The sequence below is a fragment of the Leptosomus discolor genome, chromosome 2 (genome assembly GCF_034619465.1).
Source record: "Leptosomus discolor isolate bLepDis1 chromosome 2, bLepDis1.hap2, whole genome shotgun sequence".
In the NCBI taxonomy this organism is placed as follows: Eukaryota; Metazoa; Chordata; class Aves; order Leptosomiformes; family Leptosomidae; genus Leptosomus; species Leptosomus discolor.
The window spans coordinates 86,482,260-86,505,754 of NC_141392.1; the positions used below are offsets into that span (position 1 = coordinate 86,482,260).

At 42.7% G+C, this 23,495-nt stretch overlaps 1 protein-coding gene across 1 annotated transcript; it reads left to right on the forward strand.

Moving 5' to 3' along the window:
• The first annotated feature begins 1,895 nt into the window (after positions 1-1,895).
• On the forward strand, positions 1,896-21,760 carry RRAGD (Ras related GTP binding D). Its single transcript, XM_086461382.1, has 7 exons — positions 1,896-2,043; positions 8,831-9,126; positions 9,543-9,742; positions 10,724-10,838; positions 17,333-17,475; positions 19,450-19,598; positions 21,526-21,760. Exons 1-7 carry the CDS (start codon positions 1,896-1,898, stop codon positions 21,675-21,677), a joined length of 1,203 nt encoding a protein of 400 aa, XP_086317508.1. The 3' UTR covers positions 21,678-21,760.
• The last annotated feature ends 1,735 nt before the right edge of the window (positions 21,761-23,495 follow it).

A 23,495-nucleotide genomic window follows, 5' to 3' on the forward strand; every position in this document is an offset into this window, starting at 1 on the left:
TCTTTGTAGAAAAGCAACCTAATACAGTCAGATTTCTGGGCAAGACCCCCTTCCTGTGGCCAGCCTTGAAACCTAGTAGCCCTTTCTGCGCAGTTGTGGTCAGCCAGTGAGTGAGACAGACGGTCCTTCATCACAGACCTGGAAACTCTCCTCTTCTTACCATCAGGAGTTTTCAGCATATTCATGGGCTGTCCCAAGACACAATGCTGAAAACATGACTGGTAAAAATTTCTGCTGCAAGCTGAAGTCCTAATTCCTTGTCAGGGATTTGACTTTGAAATCTTTCCCATAATGTTTTAGTACATAGTTCAAGCAAAACTTTCAAGCACGTTGATAAGTTGAGAATGAAGAAAGGCATTTCAATAAATTTGTGTATTGGTAGATTCGTCATGATGTGGAACATGAGAGGGGGATTCTCCCCCTCCCCGGACAAAAGTGTGCCTCCATTATCTCAAGTGGGTTAGGGCAGCCTGGAAGACTCGGTGATGAGAAGACTGTCATGCAGCGTAGAGGTGGGAAAATAATCAGCTGCAGGAAACACGTGGAGACTCTGAATGTAAATCCAATGGTTACACTGAATGCAAGGAGGGGGAACGGGGCAGGAAGCAGCAGTAAGAGAGAAACAGAAACCGAGGGAATGAGCTGCTGGAGAATAGGGAACTCAGCTGCCAGTCACCACAGCGGGCAACGTGGGATGACAGCCAACGGCTAACACACGCTGACTGGTACAAGACAAGAACAGCACTGGAAACTCCTGAGAAGGGGCCCAGCTGAGGGACAGAAGGTCTGTCTTCACGGTGCGGGGCTGTAGGAAGCCATGGCAGGCAGCTGAGTGCACCTCAGTCTGTCAGGGTCTTCAAAATCCCCTCCTCTTCCAAGGAGGTTTTACTACTGTGGCTTTCTTTAGTCTTCTTTATTCATCCAGAGTATTATTTCTAAAATAACCTCTCTCACCCACACTGCAAATGTTACCACCCACCATTAGTGCCTGGGTTAACATTTTGGGCCTGGCCATACGACGACATGGTCGGCACAGAAGGAGCACTGGGCAGTCCACAGGCAGTGCCACCGGCACCGTTTGGGCCCCGAGCCGGCACAGCAGATCTCCGAGCCGGGCAGCGGCGGGCAGAGTCCCCCGGTCTCCCACATGCTGAAGGCAGAGGCGGGCAGAGTCCCCCTGTCTCCCACATGCTGAAGGCAGAGGCGTATGCGGGGGTGGTGCAGGAGGGCCCCTTGAGCCCACTTTTGGGCTCCGTGTGGGGTGAGGCTGCAAGGCTGGGCTGACCCCGATGCCCCCCGGGAGGGGCTACCTGTAAGTTTGATGCCGCGGACTGGCACACCTGGCTGCCGCCACCGCCACTCCGCTCACCCACCCCGGCCCCCCGCACGCCAGAGGCAGCGTCTCGCGTGTGCACCGGTGCCACGGGTGGCTCCAGGCTCGCGTAGGCGCGGCGGGACGGCAGGGCCTGGGTGGGAGGCGGCGGCACCCAGCAGGCCCCGGAGCCCGCCTGTGCGCATCGCCGCGCCCGGCTCTGCCTGCCGGCGCCGAGTGCCAGCAGCGAGGCCAGGCCTGGGACCGGGCTTGGGACCGGGCCTGGGCGAGCGCGGAGGCCCCGCCGGCCCGTGACCGGCCGCGTCAGGTGACGCGGGTCACGCCGCCACCCCGCCCGCTCGCTCCGCGCCCCACCGGCAGGCTGCGCCGCGCGCTCCGCCAGCGCCGTGCGGGGGAGGGGAGCGGCGGCGGCGGGAGCGGCGGCGGCGGGAGCGGCGGCGGCGGCGGCGGCGGGGCACGGCGCCAGCGCGGCACCTGGGCCCCCCGCGCCCGCGGCGAGGCGCGCCCCGAGGCCGCCCGGAGGCAGAGGGGCCCTCGGAGCCCCGCCGGGAGCGCGGCCGGCATGAGCCAGGTGCCGAGGAAGCTGCCGGAGGAGGAGGGGGGGGACGAGGAGGAGGAAGAGGAGGAGGAGATCGTGGGCTTGGCGGGCTATGCCGACGGGGCCGAGTCCTTCTCGGACGGGGACGCGGAGAGCGGCGGCGATGAGGCGTGTGAGTGCCACCCGCGGCGGCCGCAGCGGCATCGGCACCGGGGGACGGCAGGGAGCGGCGTCGCGGCCGCCGTGGGGCTGCGGGGGGCGGTGGCAGCTCCTGGAGAGCCGGGCGGCGGCGGGGGGCGGTGGGGGGCAGGCACCGGCCTCGGAGGGGGCTGTGGGGCAGCGGCCGGCAAGGCGTGCCGGTGTGGGGTGAGGCGGAGGGGAGCGAGGTGCGGGACGGGGCCGGCCCCGTGTGCGCGGAGAGTGGGTGAGGCGGGGCAGGGGCCGAGGTGAGGCGGGGAGGGTGGCGGGCGGAACGGGGGTACCGCCGGGGAGGTGAGGTTTGGCTGCCGGGGGGGTCGGGCCTGGCTGCCTGCGGATGTGGGTCAGGAGGAGGGATTTGGGGCACGGCGAAGGTGAGTAGGGTACTAAGGGAGCCAGGGGTAGAGGTGTGGGGGAAGGCGAGGCGGCTGGAGGGAGAGCAGGCCTCGTTGGGGGGGGGGGGGTGGGGGGGGTGGTAGAGGCCAGTCTGAGCGGGGATGCTGCGCAGGTGACCGTGGGAGGGGACGGGGTGCTCGTTTGGCGCTACCGTGGGGTCAGAGAGAGCAGGGAGCTCTGAGGCGGGAGCAGGGCAAGGGCTGACAGGTAGGAGGAAGGGTTGGGAGAGAGGGAGGAGGCAAAAGGAGCGCGGACAAAGTGGTGAGGGGCTAATCTCCTTTCAGTATTTTCCATGTCTGGGGTGAGAGTTCTTAGTGGTCATGTGTGATGTGACTTGGGTGTGCCAAGGAGGCGGGGAGGTGGGGTATGTTGGGTGTCAGGCTATAAAAGGCAGCGGCAACACGCAGCTCTTGTGTCCAGGGCTGCTCTGCAGCTGTGAGTGTCAGTCCCCACAGGGGCAGGCTCTGCTAAATGTCTGTTGTCCCTGTGCCTGTGCATATGAGGACCTGCGTTGCTCTGCATATCCATGTCAGTGTGGATGGTGATGCTAGCAAGGACAAGCTTACCAGGAAAAGCAGCCTCATTCAGTAAAAGGAGGCAATGCCAGCTCAGAGCCTGTTGCTTTCATTCAGAGCCTGAATTCATTCTTCTGAGATGTATTTCACAAAGGAGCTTGGAAAACTGTCAGTATCTCAGGGTGAGAAAGAATTGCTTTTTTATAACAGCATAATAAAAGGCCACATGTTTTAAGGCTACTTTGATTCTTAGCATGCAGAACCCTTCTTCTTACAGACCCAGTCCTACAGGCTGCCATGGGAGGTATCGCATTGACTACTGCAGTTTAGGGGAGCAGGGGAAGGTCAGTGCTTTGAGTATAAGCCTTCATGGTTAAAGGCTGTGGGAATGCTAGCATGTAAGAGCTGTAGCTGAGACTAATTAAAGTCTTAGGTGAAACTGCTAAAGAATGGCCTTTATTTCGATGTAAAGATATTTTAGCATGTTTCTTTAGTACTACGCTAACTTAGGATTTTCTGTAGAGTAGTACATATTCTCTTTCCAGAGGAATCTATTTGGATATCTTTCCGTAGGAACTTTGTTAGATTGCTAAAAAATTTCAATTGCTTCTTTATAGTAACACCAGAATATTGTACTTGGCAGAAACAAACCTTTACATCCTGAATAGCAGGAGAAGACAGTCCATGCAGACACCTTTTTTTACACAAGAGTAAAACAAAGGGCCGTTTTAACAGTCCAGATTCCCTGGCTTTCTGTTTCATTCTCAAGTCTCTGGAGAGAGGCATAGAACATCTGTAATGGAGGGGGTTGGGATTTGGGGCTGTGTTTTGTGTATTTAACGCTGGGCTGCAGGGCGAGGGGCTTGCTTCTCCCAGTTTTTGTCCTCTGTGTTGCTGGATCTGTCTGTACAGTAAGTAGTCCAAGATTCAGCATCACAGCCTCCACTTTTCTACAAAGAAGGAGTGGAAAGGGCAATATGAGGAGAACAGCTTCAATGCATCACTGTTGAAAGTGAAGGGAGAAGTCAGGCTTAAAAGTAAAAACATAATTTGTGCTTGTAGGCATACAGGAGATTTCAAAACTTCACATTGGTCATTTCTCACCCCATACTGGTTTCTCGTCTCCAGCCTGAATGCTGCAACCACGGCTCTTGTCCTCCTCTTAATCTTTTTACTTTACACATAGGGTCATATTCAGAGACCTTAAAGCGCTTAGTTTACATAAAGCCTAGTCATATTTTTGATATATGCAATTAAAAAGCATTTAGAAGCGGGGAAACCCTCTGCAGAGTGTCCAAGGCAGTAGCTTTAAGACATGTCATTGCAGAGTACTGCACTTGTGGCAGAGTGGAACCAGGTCTTCTGGTTCTGAGTCTTTTCTTTAGCCACAAGAATTTCCTTCCACCAGGCATTTCTGCAATGTTTATGAACCCACAGTAGCTGAACGGCTTTCTTGATTGCATATAAGCTTTTCCTGTTAACTCTCTAGGCTCAGGCTATCTGATAGCGTTGAAGATGTTCATTGTAAGTGTTTTGTAAGGCTATTGTCTTGACAGCACTCGAAAGTGCTGCAGATATCACAGCCACAGTAGCACTGGAAATGCTACGAGATCAATGGGCTTGAAGGTACATGAGTGGAAAGTTTGGGACTGTTAATTCTCCTTTACAGGTTAAAACTTAAAAATAACATAATGGCACTAGTGGGCAAAAAAAAATCATTATTAGCTGTATTAGTTTAAAATGGGAATCATATTCTATGATTTTAATGCTAGACTCAGAGGGTTGTTACCTTACAGACAGTAACATGAGCAAAATAATTTCTTTTGGCTTGATGTCACTTGAGCAGATGAACTACAGTGCTTTATTTGGGTGTTTGAAAACTGGTGAGATCCACAAATACACGTTCCCGTGTGGCATCCCTGTCACATATGCCTGTGAAGCACTGCTAGTCGCCTGCTTTGACAATTAATTGCAATTGATGTGGAATTCAGGATGGGCTTCAAAAACTATTTTAGTTATCAATGAGTATCTTTAATAGGGTGAAGGAGATCGAGATCTTAAAGTATCATTGTGTACTGTGCGTCCCAGTGAGGAAGGTAGCGCTGCTACGTGCAGTTCTCAGTTAACTCCTCAGAGCTGGGCTCTTCTGCACATTGCAGTGCACGCAAATTGCACTCCATAAGCAAGGACATACAGCTGCAATTACAGAAATTTTGTAAGGAATTGAGTGCTGCTCTGTGGGGAAAGTGCTTTGGGGTTTGTTAAGTTTTATTTGTGAATGCTTCAAAGATACAGCCTCTAACCAGCATGACTTCTGTTCTTTATGGCTGCTTAGAAAAGTTGAAATATGAAGGACTGTTGATAATGCATTAGAAACTGGCATTTTATAGCATTTACTCTTTGCTAAAGTGAATAAGGCAGGAAATATGTGGCATCTCACAGTAGGGAAAACTATCTTCCCCATTACAGAATAGAGAAGAGTTTAGTGTTTCTCTTAGGCGTATTATGATCTCACTCAGTAACCTAGTCTGGGAAGTTGCAGTGATACATCTACTGGCATTTCTGTGGCAAATTAAAGAAGGAGTTGTCATGTACTCTGCAAAGGAATGTGGGCCGGCAGCGCATCGTCCAATTCCTTTACATATAAGGTAATCTCTTAACTCTCTCTCAGAGGAAAGTGCTACAGCAGCCTTGCTATCTAGTCAGGTTTAGATGATACTCATTTACATTTCCCTGTCTTTGAACTGGCAGGATTTCAAAAGCTAAATGACAGCCTTACTAGCAGAAGAGCTAGTGTTCATTCTTCTCATCAGTAACTCTGCACTTGCAACTGTATTTTTTTTTTAGTGTGGCTTTAATATAAAGCAATTTCTTTCTAGTGAGTGTTACAGTCCATAAAAATCTAACAGCCTGGAATAATTTAATACAACAACAATGTAAACCCCCAAGTTATTTAAAATATTTTTTAGATACATGTGAGTTTTTAGCCTATTTCTTAAAGAGAGGGGAGTTACATAGGTAGCCTGTCTTCCGGTTGTCTCATCACTGGTCAGAACTTTGGAGACTGCTGTCCACCTTCAACCAAATTTGAACAAAAGACATCTCAAAGATGATTAAGGTCCCACGAGTTGGATGAAAACTGGCGTTCAGAAGAGAGGAGGGACACAAATGAAAGCATCCCCAGAGGGACGGGCAAGCAGATGTGTGCATTCTCTGTGGCAGCAGCTGGCACACCGGTGGAGACGTGTGTACGGTCTAGCCAACAGGCATGTGTTGAGCTTCCAGATCAGCCACAGGATGCCATATCTGTTATTTGGAGGATATGTCATAAGACATACAGGGGAAGTTGGTGTTACTGTGGTGGGAAGAGGAAGGGAACACAAAGTGCAAATCCATAGCAAATTACACTTCCTAAGTTCTGTTGCGTACAGAGCAAATGGGAGGTTTTATAATTTTTTGAAATGTGCAATAAAGCTTCAATGAGAAGACTGTTGTTTATATGCCTTTATAAAGTATTTTATTCGAACTAGTTCTTGTAAAACTTTGAATAAATTATTTTCCCTTCTGATGGCCAAAATGCAGATTGCGTGATGTATGCACATTAGCGAAATTGTGACTATGCATTTGGCAGCTGTGGCAGATTTGTGCGTTAGAGAAGAGAATGGGGTGGAGGAAACATCGCACAGGAAAATCCTGTGCCTTTGGCTTGCTTTATTGACAAGACTGTACCCCCAAAACATAAAATATTGTTACATTTTCCTAGAGCAGAGGTTTATTACTCTTCTATAGACATGAAGTATTGTAGGCACCTGTGGCTGCAAGAAACAGGAGGGTACTATCAAGTGTTCACGTTGACAGGAAGAGTAGAGCAGCGTGTTGACTGCAGTTTATTACTTCCTAAATCTGTTGTCTGTGGATCATCAGAAGTTGGCCGTTGCTGCGTTAGGAGGATGAGATTCTTATGGAGTTACCTGTTGCTGTTCTGCTTGAAGGAGTTTCATCTGCGCACTGCTCCGGCCTGGCAGTGTTTCACGAGCGCAGTAAGTGATACTACCTGTCAGGCCTTTCAGATGTATTTGAAATGGATAGGATCCCACCGATGGTTTGCAATTCCTGTTGGTCTCTGTGGTGACACCAGCCCACGCTGAGTGGCATAACCACTCGCAAGCCAGTAGATGGTGCCAAGGGGATGTTTTTTGCTAACACTGCAAGACCTTCAGTTGAGAAGCCCTAGTTCTGGGCGACTGAAGCTCAGGAGGCACAAACAGACGTGAACAAGGTTCTGTGCCCTCCCAGCAGGCTGCTCTTGTGTTTCTGAAAGTTGTGAGTGAGGCTTGAGGAACATAAGATGGTGGATGTGACCAGCACCCCTGGGTGTAAAACATGCTCCTGGGCAAAGGATTCCTTCAAGCTTTCCATGTTTTTTGGCCCATAAGGCTGCGTAATAAATTGGCAGATTCAAATTGTGTTGCTGAGGTTTCTTGGTTTGGATTTTCCTACTTTTGGAGTAAAGTCGATTACTTACAGTATGCAGAGCATATACAGGAAGGATGCATATGAACAAATGTGTGCTGGTTTCCTGCAATTCAAAATTTATCCCAGCAGAAAGAGAGAAAGAAATGCAATTATGTTGTGCTCTGAATGATGTTGAATAGTCTGTACTGCAGTGGGTGGGAGAAGGTCTGCCTGACAGCTAGTGTGTTTAGCCTGTTGTCTGATCAGTATTTTAAACCTGACCACTGTGTGCTTACTCTCCAGATTTAGCATTGACAGCTCAGGTTTTTTGCATGGCTTGTGTTTGACGCTGCAGACGGGGTATCACAGAGCTGTTTGAAAGCTTTTTACATCTATGTGCAGTATCGTTTTCAGCTCAGCACCGAAGGACATTGCAAAGCTATAGGCCAACTAAATGCAGCAATTTAGACTGTTGTAGCTGTTTTGATTAGAGATACCTGAAACGGCAGTTGATGTACTTATAGGTATGGATAGCTATACATTCATGTCCTTACAGAAGTAACAGTATAGTTTACTCCATAACTACCTTTATGCTACTATAAGTGCATCAGCACTAGAAAATGTTCTGGTTTAGTGGTACCAGTTTCAAACTGTGACAGGTAACACAATGAAATCACTGTTTTGCAGATAGGCAGGAGTTACGCTGTAATCTTATTTATTGGACAAGAAATTTTTACAAATCATAAGACAAATTATTCAATGGCAGGTGAAACCCTAACCACCTTAGAAAAGGACTTCTCATGGGCTCAGCCCTGTGTTGTAAGTCCCAACACAGAGGGACTGTGTGCCTGCTGAGTTGCCCTCTTCCTATAGCTCCTGGGATGTGTGATTTTATTTATCTGTTTATTTATTTACTATAGAGGAAGGAAGCTCTTGTGTAGCCTTAGGAAGATCACACAGGTGTAACTAACACAAACTTACTCCTTTCTTCCAGCAGTGTGATGTCACTATCCGTTGACAAGGGTATTTCTTACTGGATGATAATCTCTTAAAGTTGGGTTCAAATGTACGTGGGATAGTGTTAATTACAGTAAAATTAGATATTTTAGGATGTCTCTGTGTGATAAACCATTTTTCAAGTATACAAACTGAACGATCAAGCCTTCTGCAGTCTCTGTCTTACAGGTGAGAAGTAGGTTTTCTGATAGTATAGCCTAAGGGGCAACTTTCAACTTAAAATGCCTGTAGCACCACTCCTGAAACTTAAAAATTGGTAACATATGCATAAATCCAAGTAAAAATGTCTTGAAAATAAATGTCAAGTGCATGTTATCTAGCAGCTACTAATTATATTGCCATAGTATATTACTTTTCTTCTTGTGTGATTTTATTCAGTTTTGGATTTCAATGATCCCTTCAGTACTGAAGTTAAGCCAAGAATACTGCTCATGGGATTGAGAAGAAGTGGGAAGTCTTCCATTCAGAAAGTTGTCTTTCACAAAATGTCGCCGAATGAGACTCTCTTCTTGGAGAGCACAAACAAAATCTGCAGAGAGGATGTTTCCAACAGCTCCTTTGTCAACTTTCAGATATGGGATTTTCCTGGGCAAATTGACTTCTTTGACCCTACATTTGACTATGAGATGATTTTCAGAGGCACTGGAGCACTGATATTTGTTATTGATTCTCAGGTAAAAAATGGGGCTTTAAGCTGCTTTTTTCTTTTCTTCTTCAGCAGTACACAAATGGGTTGGAAAGCACAGACTTTTTTCAAAGCAAATAAATGACTTAACTTACATCACAAACACACATTATGACAAAGTCGTTAAAACTTGAAGAGCTGCTTGGTTATTTTTAATCTGTCTACAGTATGTTCAAAAGTTAACTAAGTTGCTTTAATATCTCAAGGTTCTTGCTCAGATTCCTAAGTGCTGACAGCATGAGATTGATGCACATGCTGGATGTAGGCTCAGGCTTCTACTTACAAGAAATAAAAAAATTAAACTGTCGTTGAACTGTAGCATTATCTAAAAGTAAGTATCATAAAATTATATATATATTTTTAAGAACTTTCATACAGTTGTAGCTTTTCTGTTTCCTTCACTAGGATGATTATATGGAAGCATTAGCTCGGCTGCATCTTACTGTGACCAGAGCCTATAAAGTGAATCCAGATATCAACTTTGAAATCTTTATCCATAAAGTGGATGGTTTATCTGATGATCACAAGATTGAAACGCAAAGAGATATTCACCAAAGGGCAAATGATGACCTTGCAGATGCTGGATTGGAGAAGATTCACCTCAGGTGAGAAAAGCTGCTCTATAGAGAGAATCCTAAAGAGGAGAGCAGCTCATTTGACAAATTACCATTTTCTGTTCTCTTGAAGTAGCAGGCAACAAGCTTTTGATATATGAAGGAAAAGACATTGCATTTGACCTGAGCCAAACAAAGTATCTTATTTCTGATTGCCGTTTTGAAGGGAAAGATGGAGAGGAGATGTGCTTAAAAACAGATGACAAATACGCCAGAGTCCTACCAGGTTTTGCTGTAGCTGCTGTCTTGAAATAAGTTGCTTGGACAGTGGCAGCAACCCGTAGAGCTCCAGCCAGTAGAGTGTATATGCCACCTACATCGCTTTTGCCTTCTTTGAAACCTCTGTGCCTCACAGTCCCCTCCCAATCACTAGTCCTCACTGCTGCAGCCTGCTTGGAGCCGTTTGGGAAGACAGGTGCTGTATCTTTGCCTTATGTCTGCTGATAAAGCAGATTATTATAGCAAATAATGAAAAATAGTGGGACTTCTGCAGTCTGGGAACTAGGGGACATCAAGTTGTCATGGCTTCCTTAGCACTTAAAGCCAAGTACAAATATGTTAAAAAGAGAGACCTGCTTCGTGAACATGCCAGCTCTTTAGGGCTCTTAACTACTTGACTGCATCATTGCATTGATAAATGGTCCACAGCTTTCAAAAAGTAGATCACAACAGACATACTCAGCAATATTCCTCTCCTGCAATTTGAAAAATATTTCTGTAAGAATACCAAGGTGGGAGTTGCATCATGAAGTTCTACATCAAGGTCTAGTTTGCAGTGTCTAGGATTTTTTTTGTGTGTGTGTAGAGATGAAGCCCTTGTTTCAGTCATAACGTGACTTTTGATCACAAGGGATAATTGCATAAGTGTAGGCACTTGCTGTTTGACAATATTTCATTTCACTCATATTATGAAAGGTACATCATGTTCACAGTATGTGGCTAAAAGGAAAATGTGGTGACGTTTTTTTCCAGCTTTTATCTGACAAGCATATATGATCATTCTATATTTGAAGCGTTTAGCAAAGTGGTACAGAAACTGATTCCACAGCTCCCAACACTGGAAAACCTGCTTAACATCTTTATTTCAGTAAGTACTTGTTATATACTTTGTCTGTAGATCTGGCTATGTCCAACATGCATGTTCAGATGCTCTGATCACTGCCTTCTGAGAGATTATGAGCAATGTGAACTCTCAGAGAAATTATCAGCACTTACTTGAAATGCACCCACATGCAGCTTGGGCTCACCTCCCCGTCTATTAAACAGTTTTGCTGAGCTGCTGAGATACACTGTTTCTCAAGTCACATAAAGTGGGTTAGCAGTCATCACTTCTCTGCTTGTACACTCAATGTTGCAAAGGTCTGTGCTGCATGCATTTGTTTAAGTAGTACTTAAAAGCTGTGTAAATAAATTCTTAAAGGAACATCATCTAATCTTGACCTCGTATGTAGAGCTGTCTGTAGTGCTTCCTAAAATTAATTCTACTTTGTATTGATGTTTACCCCGCTTAAGAAAATCTTCTCTTGTCTTGAAATTTTTAGAGGTAGAGTCCATCACAACTTCCACCACTTCCGTAGTTACTTGGAAGGCCAGTTAGGGAGCTTTGTGTATCTAGTGGCTTGTTATCACTGTGGTGGTAATTGCTTGCTCCACTGTTCCTGTATGTATGATCCCTTCCTCTCCTCTGTACTGGTACTGACACTCACCTGTTCCCTCATAGAGTTACTATGACACACACTAATGCACTGTTTAATTTAGTTAAAAGCAGGTCATGGAGTCATCCAACATGCTTTTGTTTTGGCACAAGATAAGAGATGGCAACATGTGGCCATGAGCAAAGGGGAACACAGTGAGTAGGTGGTAAAAAGGGGGAACTCCCTGTTTTGCTGGGCGTTAAGTCAGGTCATAGTGGCTCCTGAAATTGCACCCTCTTTCACAGTATTCTAATTCTGCACATTGCATCTAGCATTAATTTGTCAAGCTTCAGTTTCCCAGCAAGGTATTTTGTGGTGCGTTTTTGTGATTTTGATGTGATGAAATTATTTAATATCGTTCAACAGCCTGCAAGATAAAATTAGATTTCACAGTTTCTCAGTGTAAGGTGTGAAAATGGAGAGAGAAAAGCTGGATGCATTGCTGAATGGAAGAACTAGGATTAGAGGAAGGTCTTTCCAAAACTTATTCTCTTACTATTGAACAAGTTATGCTATTTCATAATGAATGGTTTGTTACAAAGATCCATTTCTACCAAAATGGCTGGTCCGCATATACCAGTTATCATCCAGTCTCAAACTTTGCTTAGGACAGAAAGGTAATGAAGGAATGATGTCAACAGTTCTGGAGCAATTGGATATTGAATATGCTACACAGTCTTAAAGAGAAAGCTGTCTGAATGATAGTCCTTCTTGTGCCAGAGTCACCCCAGTCACTCATATTGAGTCGGATCTCTGTAGGGGGTCTCCTCACTGTTTGGAATTGGTGACGAATATGTACCAAACCACCAGATGAATCGAGCACGAGCTGATTCTTGAATGGCTGATGACAGCTGCATGTGTGCCTGGAACACCCAGAAGGCAGCTCCAACAGTATCTAGAATATCAGATGTAATTTGTAAGGAAGAACGAGTCTTTCAAATGAATGGGAAGTCCAAAAAAGCAAGAGAGGTATGCTGTTTCCCCCATTCAGTATGGGAAAGAGTCTCAGGCTGTTTCTTAGCTCCAAATAGAGCAAAATCCAGTTTGTTAATGACCTAGACCAAGGTGTAGCTGCATCACAGTGTCCTCAGCATGCTTGCTGTCTGCTTTTACAAGTACCTTCTATCTGTAGACAGGAGAGACTCAGAATGACTATTTGCAACCACAGGAAGACTAAACATCATGCTCCAACATAGAATTAGTTAGCGGGTGCCTCTTTATTTTAGCAACTTGGTTACAACAAATCTTGACATGGATTTTGGTCATGCCTTACCTCAGGAAGCCAACGTGTTGGGTATGAAAGTGTGGGTGTATTGGTGTTCTAGTTTGGGTTTTGCAGGTGTTCATGAGGATGTGCTTTCATTTATGCCATAAGGACTTCCAACACGAAAAGCTGATGATTACAAAAATAGATCTGTGATCACTCTGAAGTTCACAGCAGGTTTTTGCCTAACTTTATAGTGCCACAGTGTGTTAGCTTGTACGTTTGAGGAACCATCGGTGTGATAAGCAGTGTGATACTGCTTCTGCATTCTTTAATGTAACTGCTTGTAAAGCATAAAATAACAGTTGGTTTGGCATTCAAAACCTTTGTAAGTCTTACCTGACTAACACTTTTATCAGCTTCATATAAAAGGATGTCTGTTTTTTAATTACCGTGGCCTCCCCAGGCAATCAAGTTGTATGACACAAGAACGTGGCTTTTCATTTTAAGGTTGTTGGGGTTTTTTGAGAAATGTTAAAAAGTATGTGTTAAAAACAAACAATGAGTTACTATGTTAAAAATAAAGTTAAGTACAGTTTTGTTTATTTAATGATCTAAATTTCATAATCTGTAAATTCAAATGTAGTATTTAAAATTCAGATTCATTCACGGTATCTGCTGTTTGCAGCAAGACCTGTTTAAATAACTGTCTAAAATTCATTCCTAACTTAAGTGACTGGAGGTATCCTGTAAGTTCTTTTAAAAATTACTTTTTAGGGCCAAATTCTCTCTTACTCTTCATACTTTCAAGAAAGAAAAAGACAGGCCCATTTACCTAACCTAGGAATTGGAGTAATACTACAAGTTTTACTGAGCCCTTTCCATTTAAAGAATAGAAACTGCCCTCTGCTTTAGCACACCCAGTATAGTTGAGAAACATGGTTTGAATTTAAACTACCTCACGTTTTTCACCTCTCCAAAATAAAATCTCATGTATTCATTGCAGATTTTTCACAATGACTTGGCTCAGATTAGCCATGGAATGCTCTTACACCGATTCAGAGTGCTTGATAGAGCTTCTAGCGCATGTTGCATCTTCTTTCCAGACTGTAGGGCTGTGTCAGGGACAACTGGTGCTTATTCTGACCCTGGTCTTGTTGACATCAATGGCAGCATTTCATTCAGTTGGCCTTTGTTTCTCTAGTAAGGAACCCTCCTGGCCTAGTGACAGAAACAGTTGATTTCTTATTGCCATTGTCCCTGACTGAGCATTAATGACGTAATGTCTCTTTGAACAGTATCTTCTATCCACTGTTTCCTGATTTTTTTTTTTCTTTTTTTTTAATGACTTGTAATTATTGTTTGTACTGGTATGTTTTTCCTGGAGCAATTTCTTCACAAACATTCTGGCAAATCCTTTGCTTTTTCAGTTAGAAGTTGTACTAAAACTACTGGCAAATGAAATCTTTGAAGTCATAGGGGTACAATTTAGTGGTTACTACTCCTGGCAGTCCATCCTACCCTTCCACAGAGGTTTCTGTCATCATACAAAGTTTGACAGAAGCAAATACCTGCCAGTTTCTCAGCAGGTCCTACCATGATGTATTAGTCTCAACTGAAGAAGAACATGATTTAAGTTAAGACACCAAGTTCTTCCTATACCAGCAGGCATAACTGCTGGTATGGCAAACATTTCAAGATGAAAACCTCTTAAACTGTCACTGCAAATATAGGCAGGCTGCAGCAGCTGGAGTTCTAAGATGGAAAAATCACTTCTCATTGTTAAATGTTATTATATTGTCACTGGCACCTTAATAATTTAAAGTACATCTTACCTGTACAGCTGAAATTGTCACTATATCTCCCTTTATGTAACACAAAAGTTTATAATCGACTGTTCATGAATGACATTACAGGGCTTGATTTCCAGCTTCTTTTGTCTAAAATGACTTGTATTTTCAAATATGTGTATTGGCAATGAATTACGGCTGTATACATATATATGCTATTTACAAGTGAATCTTGTGATTAATCTTATTTGACAACATCTGTTTTATGTGAGGTGCTGTCAGAATTACTATTTAAAAAATTAAAATTACAGAATTATCACATGTGGCCAAAATAACTAAAATTAATACATATACATTTTTGTTCTTAGTGCTCAAAGAATGTAGACTTACAGAGCCATGTAGGCTGAAAGGGACCTTTGGAGGTCAGCTCCTGCTCAGAGTCATGCCAGTTAGAGCAGGTTGCTCATGGCTGGGTCCAGTCCAGCTTTGTGTATCTCCAAGGATGTGAGCTCTACAAACTCTCAGATCAGCCTACTACCAGTGCTTCACCGCTGTCATGCTAATTTATTTTTTTCTTGTATCAGGCCAGAATTCCAGCTTGTGTCTTTTGCCTCTTGTCCTTCAACACTCTCGCTCTGAGAAGAGTTTGGCTCTGTCTTCTGTGCAACCTTACGTTAGGTATTTGAATATAACAACTAGCCTTCTTTTCTTCAGGCTGAACAAAGCCAGCTCTCTGTGACTTTTCTTGCACATTGTGTGCAGCCCATGTACCTAAGGTATCCACAGCGTGTACTTTGGTTTGATTTTTTTTTTTTTTTTTTTTTTTAATTAAGGAATTACTGAAATGTGCCAGTCACAGACTTGTCCCAGTTTTGGCTGGGATAGAGTTAATTTTCTTCCTAGTAGCTGGCACTGTGCCGTGTTTTGGATTTAGTATGAGAATAATGTGGGTAACACACCGATGTTTTAGTTGTTGCTAAGTAGCGCTTACCCCAAGTTAAGGATTTTTCAGTTTCCCATGCTCTGCCAGCGAGCAGGTGCACAAGAAGCTGGGAGGGAACATGGCCAGGACAGCTGACCCGAACTGGCCAAAGGGATATTCCATAGCATAGACCACCATGCTCAGTATATAAACTGGGGGGAGCTGGCTGGGAGGGGCCAGCCGCTGCTCAGGCATCGCCAGTGGGTGGGAGCAACTGTACTTGTCTTTTCTCGGGCTTTATTTCTCTCTCTTTTTCTACATTCCTGTTATTGTTGTTGTTATTACTATTATTATTATAATTATAATATTTTGTTTCATTTTCATTATTAAAGTGTTCTTATCTCAATCCATGAGTTTTACCTTTTTTTCTGATTCTCCTCCCAATCCCACTGGGAGGTGGGAGAAGTGAGCAAGTGGCTGCGTGGTGTTTAGTTGCTGGCTGGGGTTAAACCACAACAGGAATCTTTTCCATAATGAAATGCAAGAAATACACCTCTGTATTCTGTTGTTATTATTGATGGGTGTTTCCAGCCTTAGCTGCCTGTGTGATGGTGAAAGAATTAAACCTCTTTTAATAAGAAAATGTCCAAACTATTGCTGGTCATTGTTCAATAGTGTACCTAGTGTTGAATTTTTTCTACCTATTTCAGGAAATTTGGAAAGTGGGAGAGTCACTTCAGTCTCTTAACTATGTGTTAAATAGTTGGCTAAGAAAAGAAAGAAGAAGAAAAAAGGCAAAGTTCTGTCACTACAAAGGAAGCCAAAGCTATCAAAACTTGTTAGAGGTTTTCAGTGGGGTTTTTTTGGTAGCTACAAAACTGCTGTGGCAGCAGTTCCAAACCATACTAAAAAGGGAAGCCCATATATGGAGAAAATTTTGTTTGATGGGAGAAAGTTGCTTCTCTTCCTGTACAGGTGGATTCTGAATCATATTTTATAGCTTGAGTGTTAGCAATACTGGGAAATTGCCATTTGTGTTCATACTGGGACAGCTGCCCAGGTGCAATCCCTTGATTTCAGCAAGCAAAGCAAGTGTTTTCAGTTAAGCATTACACATTTTTTTTAATTTATTTTTTATTCTAGGAAGCAGAGGTTTATGGCAGTTTACCTTATCTACACAAAGAGTATGAGCAAGCTGGCCTCTGAGAGCTGCGAATACGATACATCTCCACTATGGAGAGAGTCTTAATCGGCTTGGCAGGATGACGGGAACATACCTGTCATCACATTAGCAAGCCTTAGCATTATAAACATGGCTTTAACTGCCAGTGCTACATGAAAACTGAAAGAGCACCACGAAAATACTGGTCTTTCTCCTGCAATCCTAAAAGATATTCTAAGGAACCAGATAATAAAACAGCTACAGACCCCAGTGAGACAATCTCTCAGTTTCCTTGAGAAATTAGTTCCCGAACAGTACCGCCTTCTTTGTCTATCAGCTTTTTCTTTTCCTTGTTTCTACCTTCTTACATGTCCAGCTAGAATAACTTTAAATTACAGCTCTCTTTTTATGTCTGTTGTTACAATCAAAAATCCAAAAGCTTGATATTGGAAGATTGCCCACCCCCCCCCACTTGCCCCCCCCCCCCCCCCCCCCCCCCCCGCATCTTCCACTGAAAATAAATGTAATCTCTCCAGATGTTTTCCAGAGAGGGGAAGTTTGGGAGTGTAACTTGGGGTTATGTCTGCTCAGAAGCAAAAAACTGTTGGAAGGTCTGTGATCATCACGGTTTGCTACAAATACAACAGGGCTGTATGTACAGTTCTTTCAAAATGAGCTTGATTTCAGTTTAACTTCCCCTTCTTCAGCCTAGCTTTTTGCGTAACAGGCAAGTAGGGGAACAAAAAAGCTTGGTATTAGTTGGAAGACGTGGCTTCCATTTTATTTTTCTTTCTTCTTTTCTTAAATAGAATTCTGGGATTGAAAAAGCATTTTTATTTGATGTAGTCAGTAAGATCTATATTGCAACGGACAGTACTCCGGTGGATATGCAAACTTATGAGCTCTGCTGTGATATGATAGATGTTGTGATTGACATTTCTTGTATATATGGGTAAGTAAATTGTTAATGTTTTTTATAAAACTGTGTACCTAGAATCTGAATGGCCTCAAAATTAGAATGAAGTGGGTATAAACAATAATGAGAATGTGTAATTTGTGAGGACAGGAGAGAAGGAGGAAACAGCAGGCCTCTGAGGTACAGATCCCTTGCCAACAAGCAGCACTGTTCCCTGCCCAACCGCTTTTGTGAACACCTTCCTGTTTCTGTGCTAGTAATATTATGTGGAGGAAGGAGTGGGAAGTAACCAACCTAAAATAAAAGGAAACATCACCTTTTTGTTCCCCACGAACGAATTCAACAGAAGGATACCTCCCATTAGAAAAAAGTGGGGCCATATTTAGTTTTGTTTACTTTGATAGCTAGTGGCCTCTACTGGCCTCAGAGGGCTGCTTCACTCTTTCTTTAGTTCTCTGTTAGTCCTCTTTTCCCCACATGACCTTGGTGTGTTTTTTCAGTTTCCCCTTCTCATACATTAGCAGCTGGAGGTCTCCTGGGGCAGCGTGTACATCTCCTTGCAAGTTATGTTTTAAATGACTTGGCCCTTGGCCAAATGCAATGCCAGCTATTCCTGGGAAAGGCAGAGGCACATTAAGAATTAGTGCATTAAGATGCATAGACTTGGAGGCTAAACCGCAGCATGCTTAGACTGTGGTGGTCTTTTTGGTAGCCTTGCATTCTTACCCGTTGGTAGGCTTCTTGCACTCTTGGAGAAGGTACGAGGAAGGATCCTGGTGCAGATATGCACCAAGCATCAGAATTTCAAAAGAACAAGAAATTGTTGAATACTTTTCTAAAATTTTTGTTTGTATATTCTACTGTACGTGTCAGATTTTGGAGTTGTTCACTTCAGTAACTGTACCCCAACTTGTGTTTTACAGAGGTATATCATAAAGGATGCTGATTCTGTGGTATTTTTTGTGTACACAGAAAGATGCTGCTGTGTAGTTCCAAAGACTATGCATTTAATTATTATCTGTACAACACCACTTGTGGGGTTCTCTATTCACAAAATGTCACTCTGCCACTGTCTTTGTGTAACCATTTAGCATTTATCACCAGAAATGTGCTTACCATGTTTTTAGCTATAGACTAAAGACATGATACTACAATTCATTTCTTGTCCTCTGTTCCTGGAGCAACTGTGGAACTTGCTTAATATATTATTGATACTAATTGTTCTGGGAGGTCAGTGATAACTACCCATTTAACAAGATCTGTGTGCGCATTCAGGAATGAGGGTTAAGTTACAAGGTATGAAACTAAAACTGATACAGTGATCATCATGACACCTCAGCTGTGAAAGAGAAATCATAGAATCATCATAGAATGGTTTGGGTTGGAACGTACCTTAAATACCATCTAGTTCCAACCCCCCTGCCATGGGCAGGGACACTTCCCACCAGACCAGGCTGCTCAAAGCCCCATCCAGCCTGGCCTTGAACACCGCCAGGGAGAGGCAGCCACTGCTTCCCTTTTCATTATATGGTGTTGCAAAAGCCAACATCTCATGCATAAAGTCTCATGATGGCTTAAACTATCAGTCAGCTGCCATTGTTCAAGCAAGGTTACTAGGTCTGGAATTATCAGTACAGACTTACTGGTTCACACGTGTTAGGTAAAGTCATAATGTAGCGCATTGATTAAAAGAAAACAGAAAACCTTGTGGTAAGTGGTTGGCAACTAATAGAGGAAAAAATAGGCTTCAGCTCAGGTACTTGGCAATCAATCAATCTGATTCCTAGCCCTAGATCTAAGATTCGGTGTGTGATTGGATAAATTATTTAAACTCTATTTATTTTTAGTTTATGTAGTGTGTAGTTTGAAGAAGAGTTTCCCTGAAAGGTTAAAATGAGAATTTCATAAAGTTTGAGATTATCTGGTGAAAGAATCAATGTGGGAGTACTTTTGTCAGCTCATCTGGTGGCTTATCTTTTCTTGTTTGTTTGTTTGAATATCGTCCCTTAGGCTTAAAGATGATGGCACTGGAACTCCTTATGACAAAGAATCAATGGCAATCATAAAACTGAACAATACAACTGTCCTTTATTTAAAAGAGGTGACAAAATTCCTTGCTCTTGTTTGTTTTGTCAGAGAAGAAAGCTTTGAGAGAAAAGGTATTTTTCCCTTTTCTACTATTGCACTACTTTTCCCTTAGATTAGCAAGTTAACGAATAACTGTGGTTGTCATTAGCTGATAACAGTCACTAGCCGTATCACAAATATTAAAGGTAAGTACAGCTTGATAGAGCTTACATAACATGTTTAAAGGCATGAGGTATTTGTGCTGGCATTAAGATAAGATGAAGTCATAAATGTATTTGACAACTTTCTGATATGAAACCATATGAAAGTTTACATCCAGTACAGTAAAGCTTCCATCTGCAACAGGAGAATGTGTCAGTTTAGCTTGGCTAATGCTGATTTGTACCTGTTGGCGCCAGCATACACATTTGCAACAGCTTGCATGCCATAACGAAGGCAAAATTATTGAAACTGGCTGATAGAAATATGTTCCTGCTTTTCTCATCTCTGAAAGGAGGCTTTTGAAAAGCTACATATTTGGGAGCGAGGTGTCTTTCACATTTTGCAGTTAAAGTACATAAAATTTCTTGGTTATCTCTCTGACCCCGGTCAAGGTCAATACTGAAAGCTTAGTTCATGATCGCTCTGCTCACTGGTGTGATGTTCACTGCGTTACTGGTCTCAGTGAAATGCCCTGAGACCAGAACTAAGAAGTGGAAGAATGAGCCATCATCTGGGCTTGTGATACGAATTCACCAGTCAGTGTTGGTGTGTTTGCAAATGCAGTACTCATACCATGTCTGCTGGACTGCTTGACAGGCTACATAGTTCTTTTATTTCATAGAACTTCGACTGGTTGAATTTCTCTTTAATAACCATACTGCCTTTATTATCTAGGAATGTTAGATGTGGTCACCTCCTTTTTTTGCTGTGAGCATAAGAAGTGTACCCACTAACAACACTGTTTCAGAAAAGACACGATGTGAATAAACACCCATTAGGGATTGTCCACAACTGTGTCAGGTTCTTGTGTCTACATAGTTTGGGACACTTTGTGCTGTAGCCTGTACCCTTTAACAGTACAGTTTTGGCATTATAATGCAGATTAGCTTTTGGTGCCTAGTGACTTCCACATAATATTTTGTCTGAAGTTTAGGGAGAGGGAAAGTAATTCCTGGGAAAAAAATTAAAGTGTAACATCGTGGATTTAAACCTCTTAAAATATGTATCATCTCCTGTTAGGGAAGTTGAAGTGGAAAACACTGCAGTATTTGAGTTAGGAAGGCTTATGGCATAACTTTGAATGAGGTCATAAGCTCAGTACCAAAATTCTAAAATTGTATTGCACTATTACACAATTGTGCCACCCAGTAAGCCTTCTGACTGACTACTAATATGGCTTTACAGCTTTTCTGTGGGATCACATTCATCCCACTTGCACGGTAATATTATCTGCCTATTATGTATGTATGTATGTAACCTAACAGCATGTCTATTCTGTTATTTTTCAATTACAATGTAAGATGAAATACAGCTGGTTGTTATTTGGCAATGTTTCTATCAAGTACCCATTTCAAAGCTTATGCATTGTCAAAAAAAAGAAAATTCTTTTATTACTGGATGCTACTTATTTTTATCACAGTTATTCTGTAAAGCAAATTTACAAAATTACACTGTACTTTATGAAAGATTATAACTTCTCTTGTAGTATACTGAGCACTTCTCCAAAGCTCTTAAGTTAAGGCTTTGTTATCTGCCAATGAACTTCTATTTGTTTTCTCTTAAGACTAGTAAGTATATTTAACATCAGACATAGTATGAAACTATAATGTTCACTGAATTATTTGTATTTATCAAATATGCTTTTGCTGAGGACAGAAAAAAATGCCTGGAAAATTCACTTGATTATGACCTCCAGAAAGTGTTGTATTTCACTAAATGTAGAATATAAGCAACTTTTTCATCACCTAATTTGTATAAATGTCTTTATTAATACGGGAAACATTTCTGTCTCTGTAGGATTAATAGACTACAATTTCCATTGTTTTCGAAAAGCCATACAAGAAGTATTTGAAGTAAGAATGAAAGTAGTAAGATCTCGAAAACATCAAAGCCACATGCAAAAAACTAAAAGACCCACTCCCAATGGGACACCAAGAATGCCACTGTAGCTGACGTTTTCTGGCACGGTGGCTAGCAAGTTTTCATGAAGTTGATGTGACTTCTGCTTCTCGTTGCACTGAGTGAAGAGGAAAACAAATGGGACTGATGTATTATATTAATTTTTCCTGAACGTTCAGAAAGCACTGTTTAAATATTTTTATCCAATCAGTTTTTTTCATATAGTGAGCACTTTGAGCAGAATGTTGTATATATAAGCATTGAGGTGAACACTTGTAAGAATTTTCTTAATATATGCTGTAAACCTTTTTCATGCCATATTAAGAAAACCAGCTGTGACAGAAATACTGGGTACATAATTTGCACTTTTTCATGTTTTCCTTGTGGAGTTGGACTTTGATAAACTTAGTTTTTATGGTGATTTTGATGCATGGTGTCAGGTAAAATGTATGCTGTAGTTTATTTACCTGCTACAATCAAATTGGTTAGTAAACAATTAAGAAAACTTGGTACAATGCCTTTCAAAATTTGTGACAGCTAATACCTAACATTCATACAGATTTAATTTCGTATATTTTTCAATTTGTAAACTGAAGAATAATTTTGAAGTATTACAGCAATAAGCACCTTACCAGGGATCATATCTGGTAGGTAAATATTAGCTTTTGTAAAACAGGCTTTTGGCCAAATTTCATCCAGAGTTCTCCATAACACTGGTCATGCCCTCTGTTGGGCCTGTTTTTTATTATTTACCTCAGCATATACCACTAAAATACCTTTCTATAAAGATAATTGTTTTGTAAAATGGCTCTATGTTGCACTGGTATTTTTATAAGGCTTCAGAGGAGGATGTTGTATCTGAAAGGTTGAATTTACATTGCTAAGTTTGTTTTGAGAGCCTGCAGATCTATAGTTGGCGCAGTGAAGACTCTGACATCTGATGTACCGGTAGGAAGTCCTAAAGATGTGAGCACTGGCTTCTGATTCCCTTTAATAGGGGTACATCTGTGATTGAAATCAAGAAGAGACCATTAAAACAAGGACTGGACAATCTACCTGCTGTAGTAAGCAGCGTACATCGCTACTTTTTATTTTAATATTGAACAGGGCCAGACTTGCCACAGGATCAGCCAGGACAGCAGAGCACTCTCAAACCTAAAAAGAAGTAAAACTTACTTTCTGAGTTCTGTATTCACTGTTTTTGTTTAATGATACAAAATTACAGTTTCTAGTCGGAAGAGCAAATCTTTTTTCCCCAGTCCTGCCACAAACCGATTGTGTGCGCAGTCCAGCGGTGTTGTCGGTGTCTTTTGGGAGTGGGAAGAGCTTGACTTGCATGGGGGAGGCAGCTTGCCGTATAGCAGAAACAGGTAAGGGGGGCTATACTGCACTCGTTCATAACTAATCTGCCACTACCTGAGATGGCTCTGTAGACAGAAGGGAAGACAGAATTTGAAAGCTTTCTCGTAGCCATGCTGCATGTTTTATCAGTGAGTTAAGAGTCCCCAGTGTTTGCTGGCTTCTGTTGAACAAGAAGGGGTTTAACCTGTGGTAAGCAAGTCTCAATTCAGTTGTGATTTGAATGCAAATGCAGAGTTTCTGTATGCTCTGTATTGACACATCTGGAGGCTTTAGTGCTATACTGAATACATGAGCTGGGAGAGCCAATTGGCACGAATGCAAAGGCTATCTACAGGAACGTCTGCCGAAAGGGAGACCAGTAGTTTCCAAGCCCTTCACTGCTGCCTGATGCATGTGACTTACCCTTTGGAACAAATTGGCCTTTTTGGCATGTTCGATATATGTGGAGTTCTTGGGAAAAGGTGCTAGTTAATAAGTGGAGCTCAGCTCCATCAAGGCTCACTTGG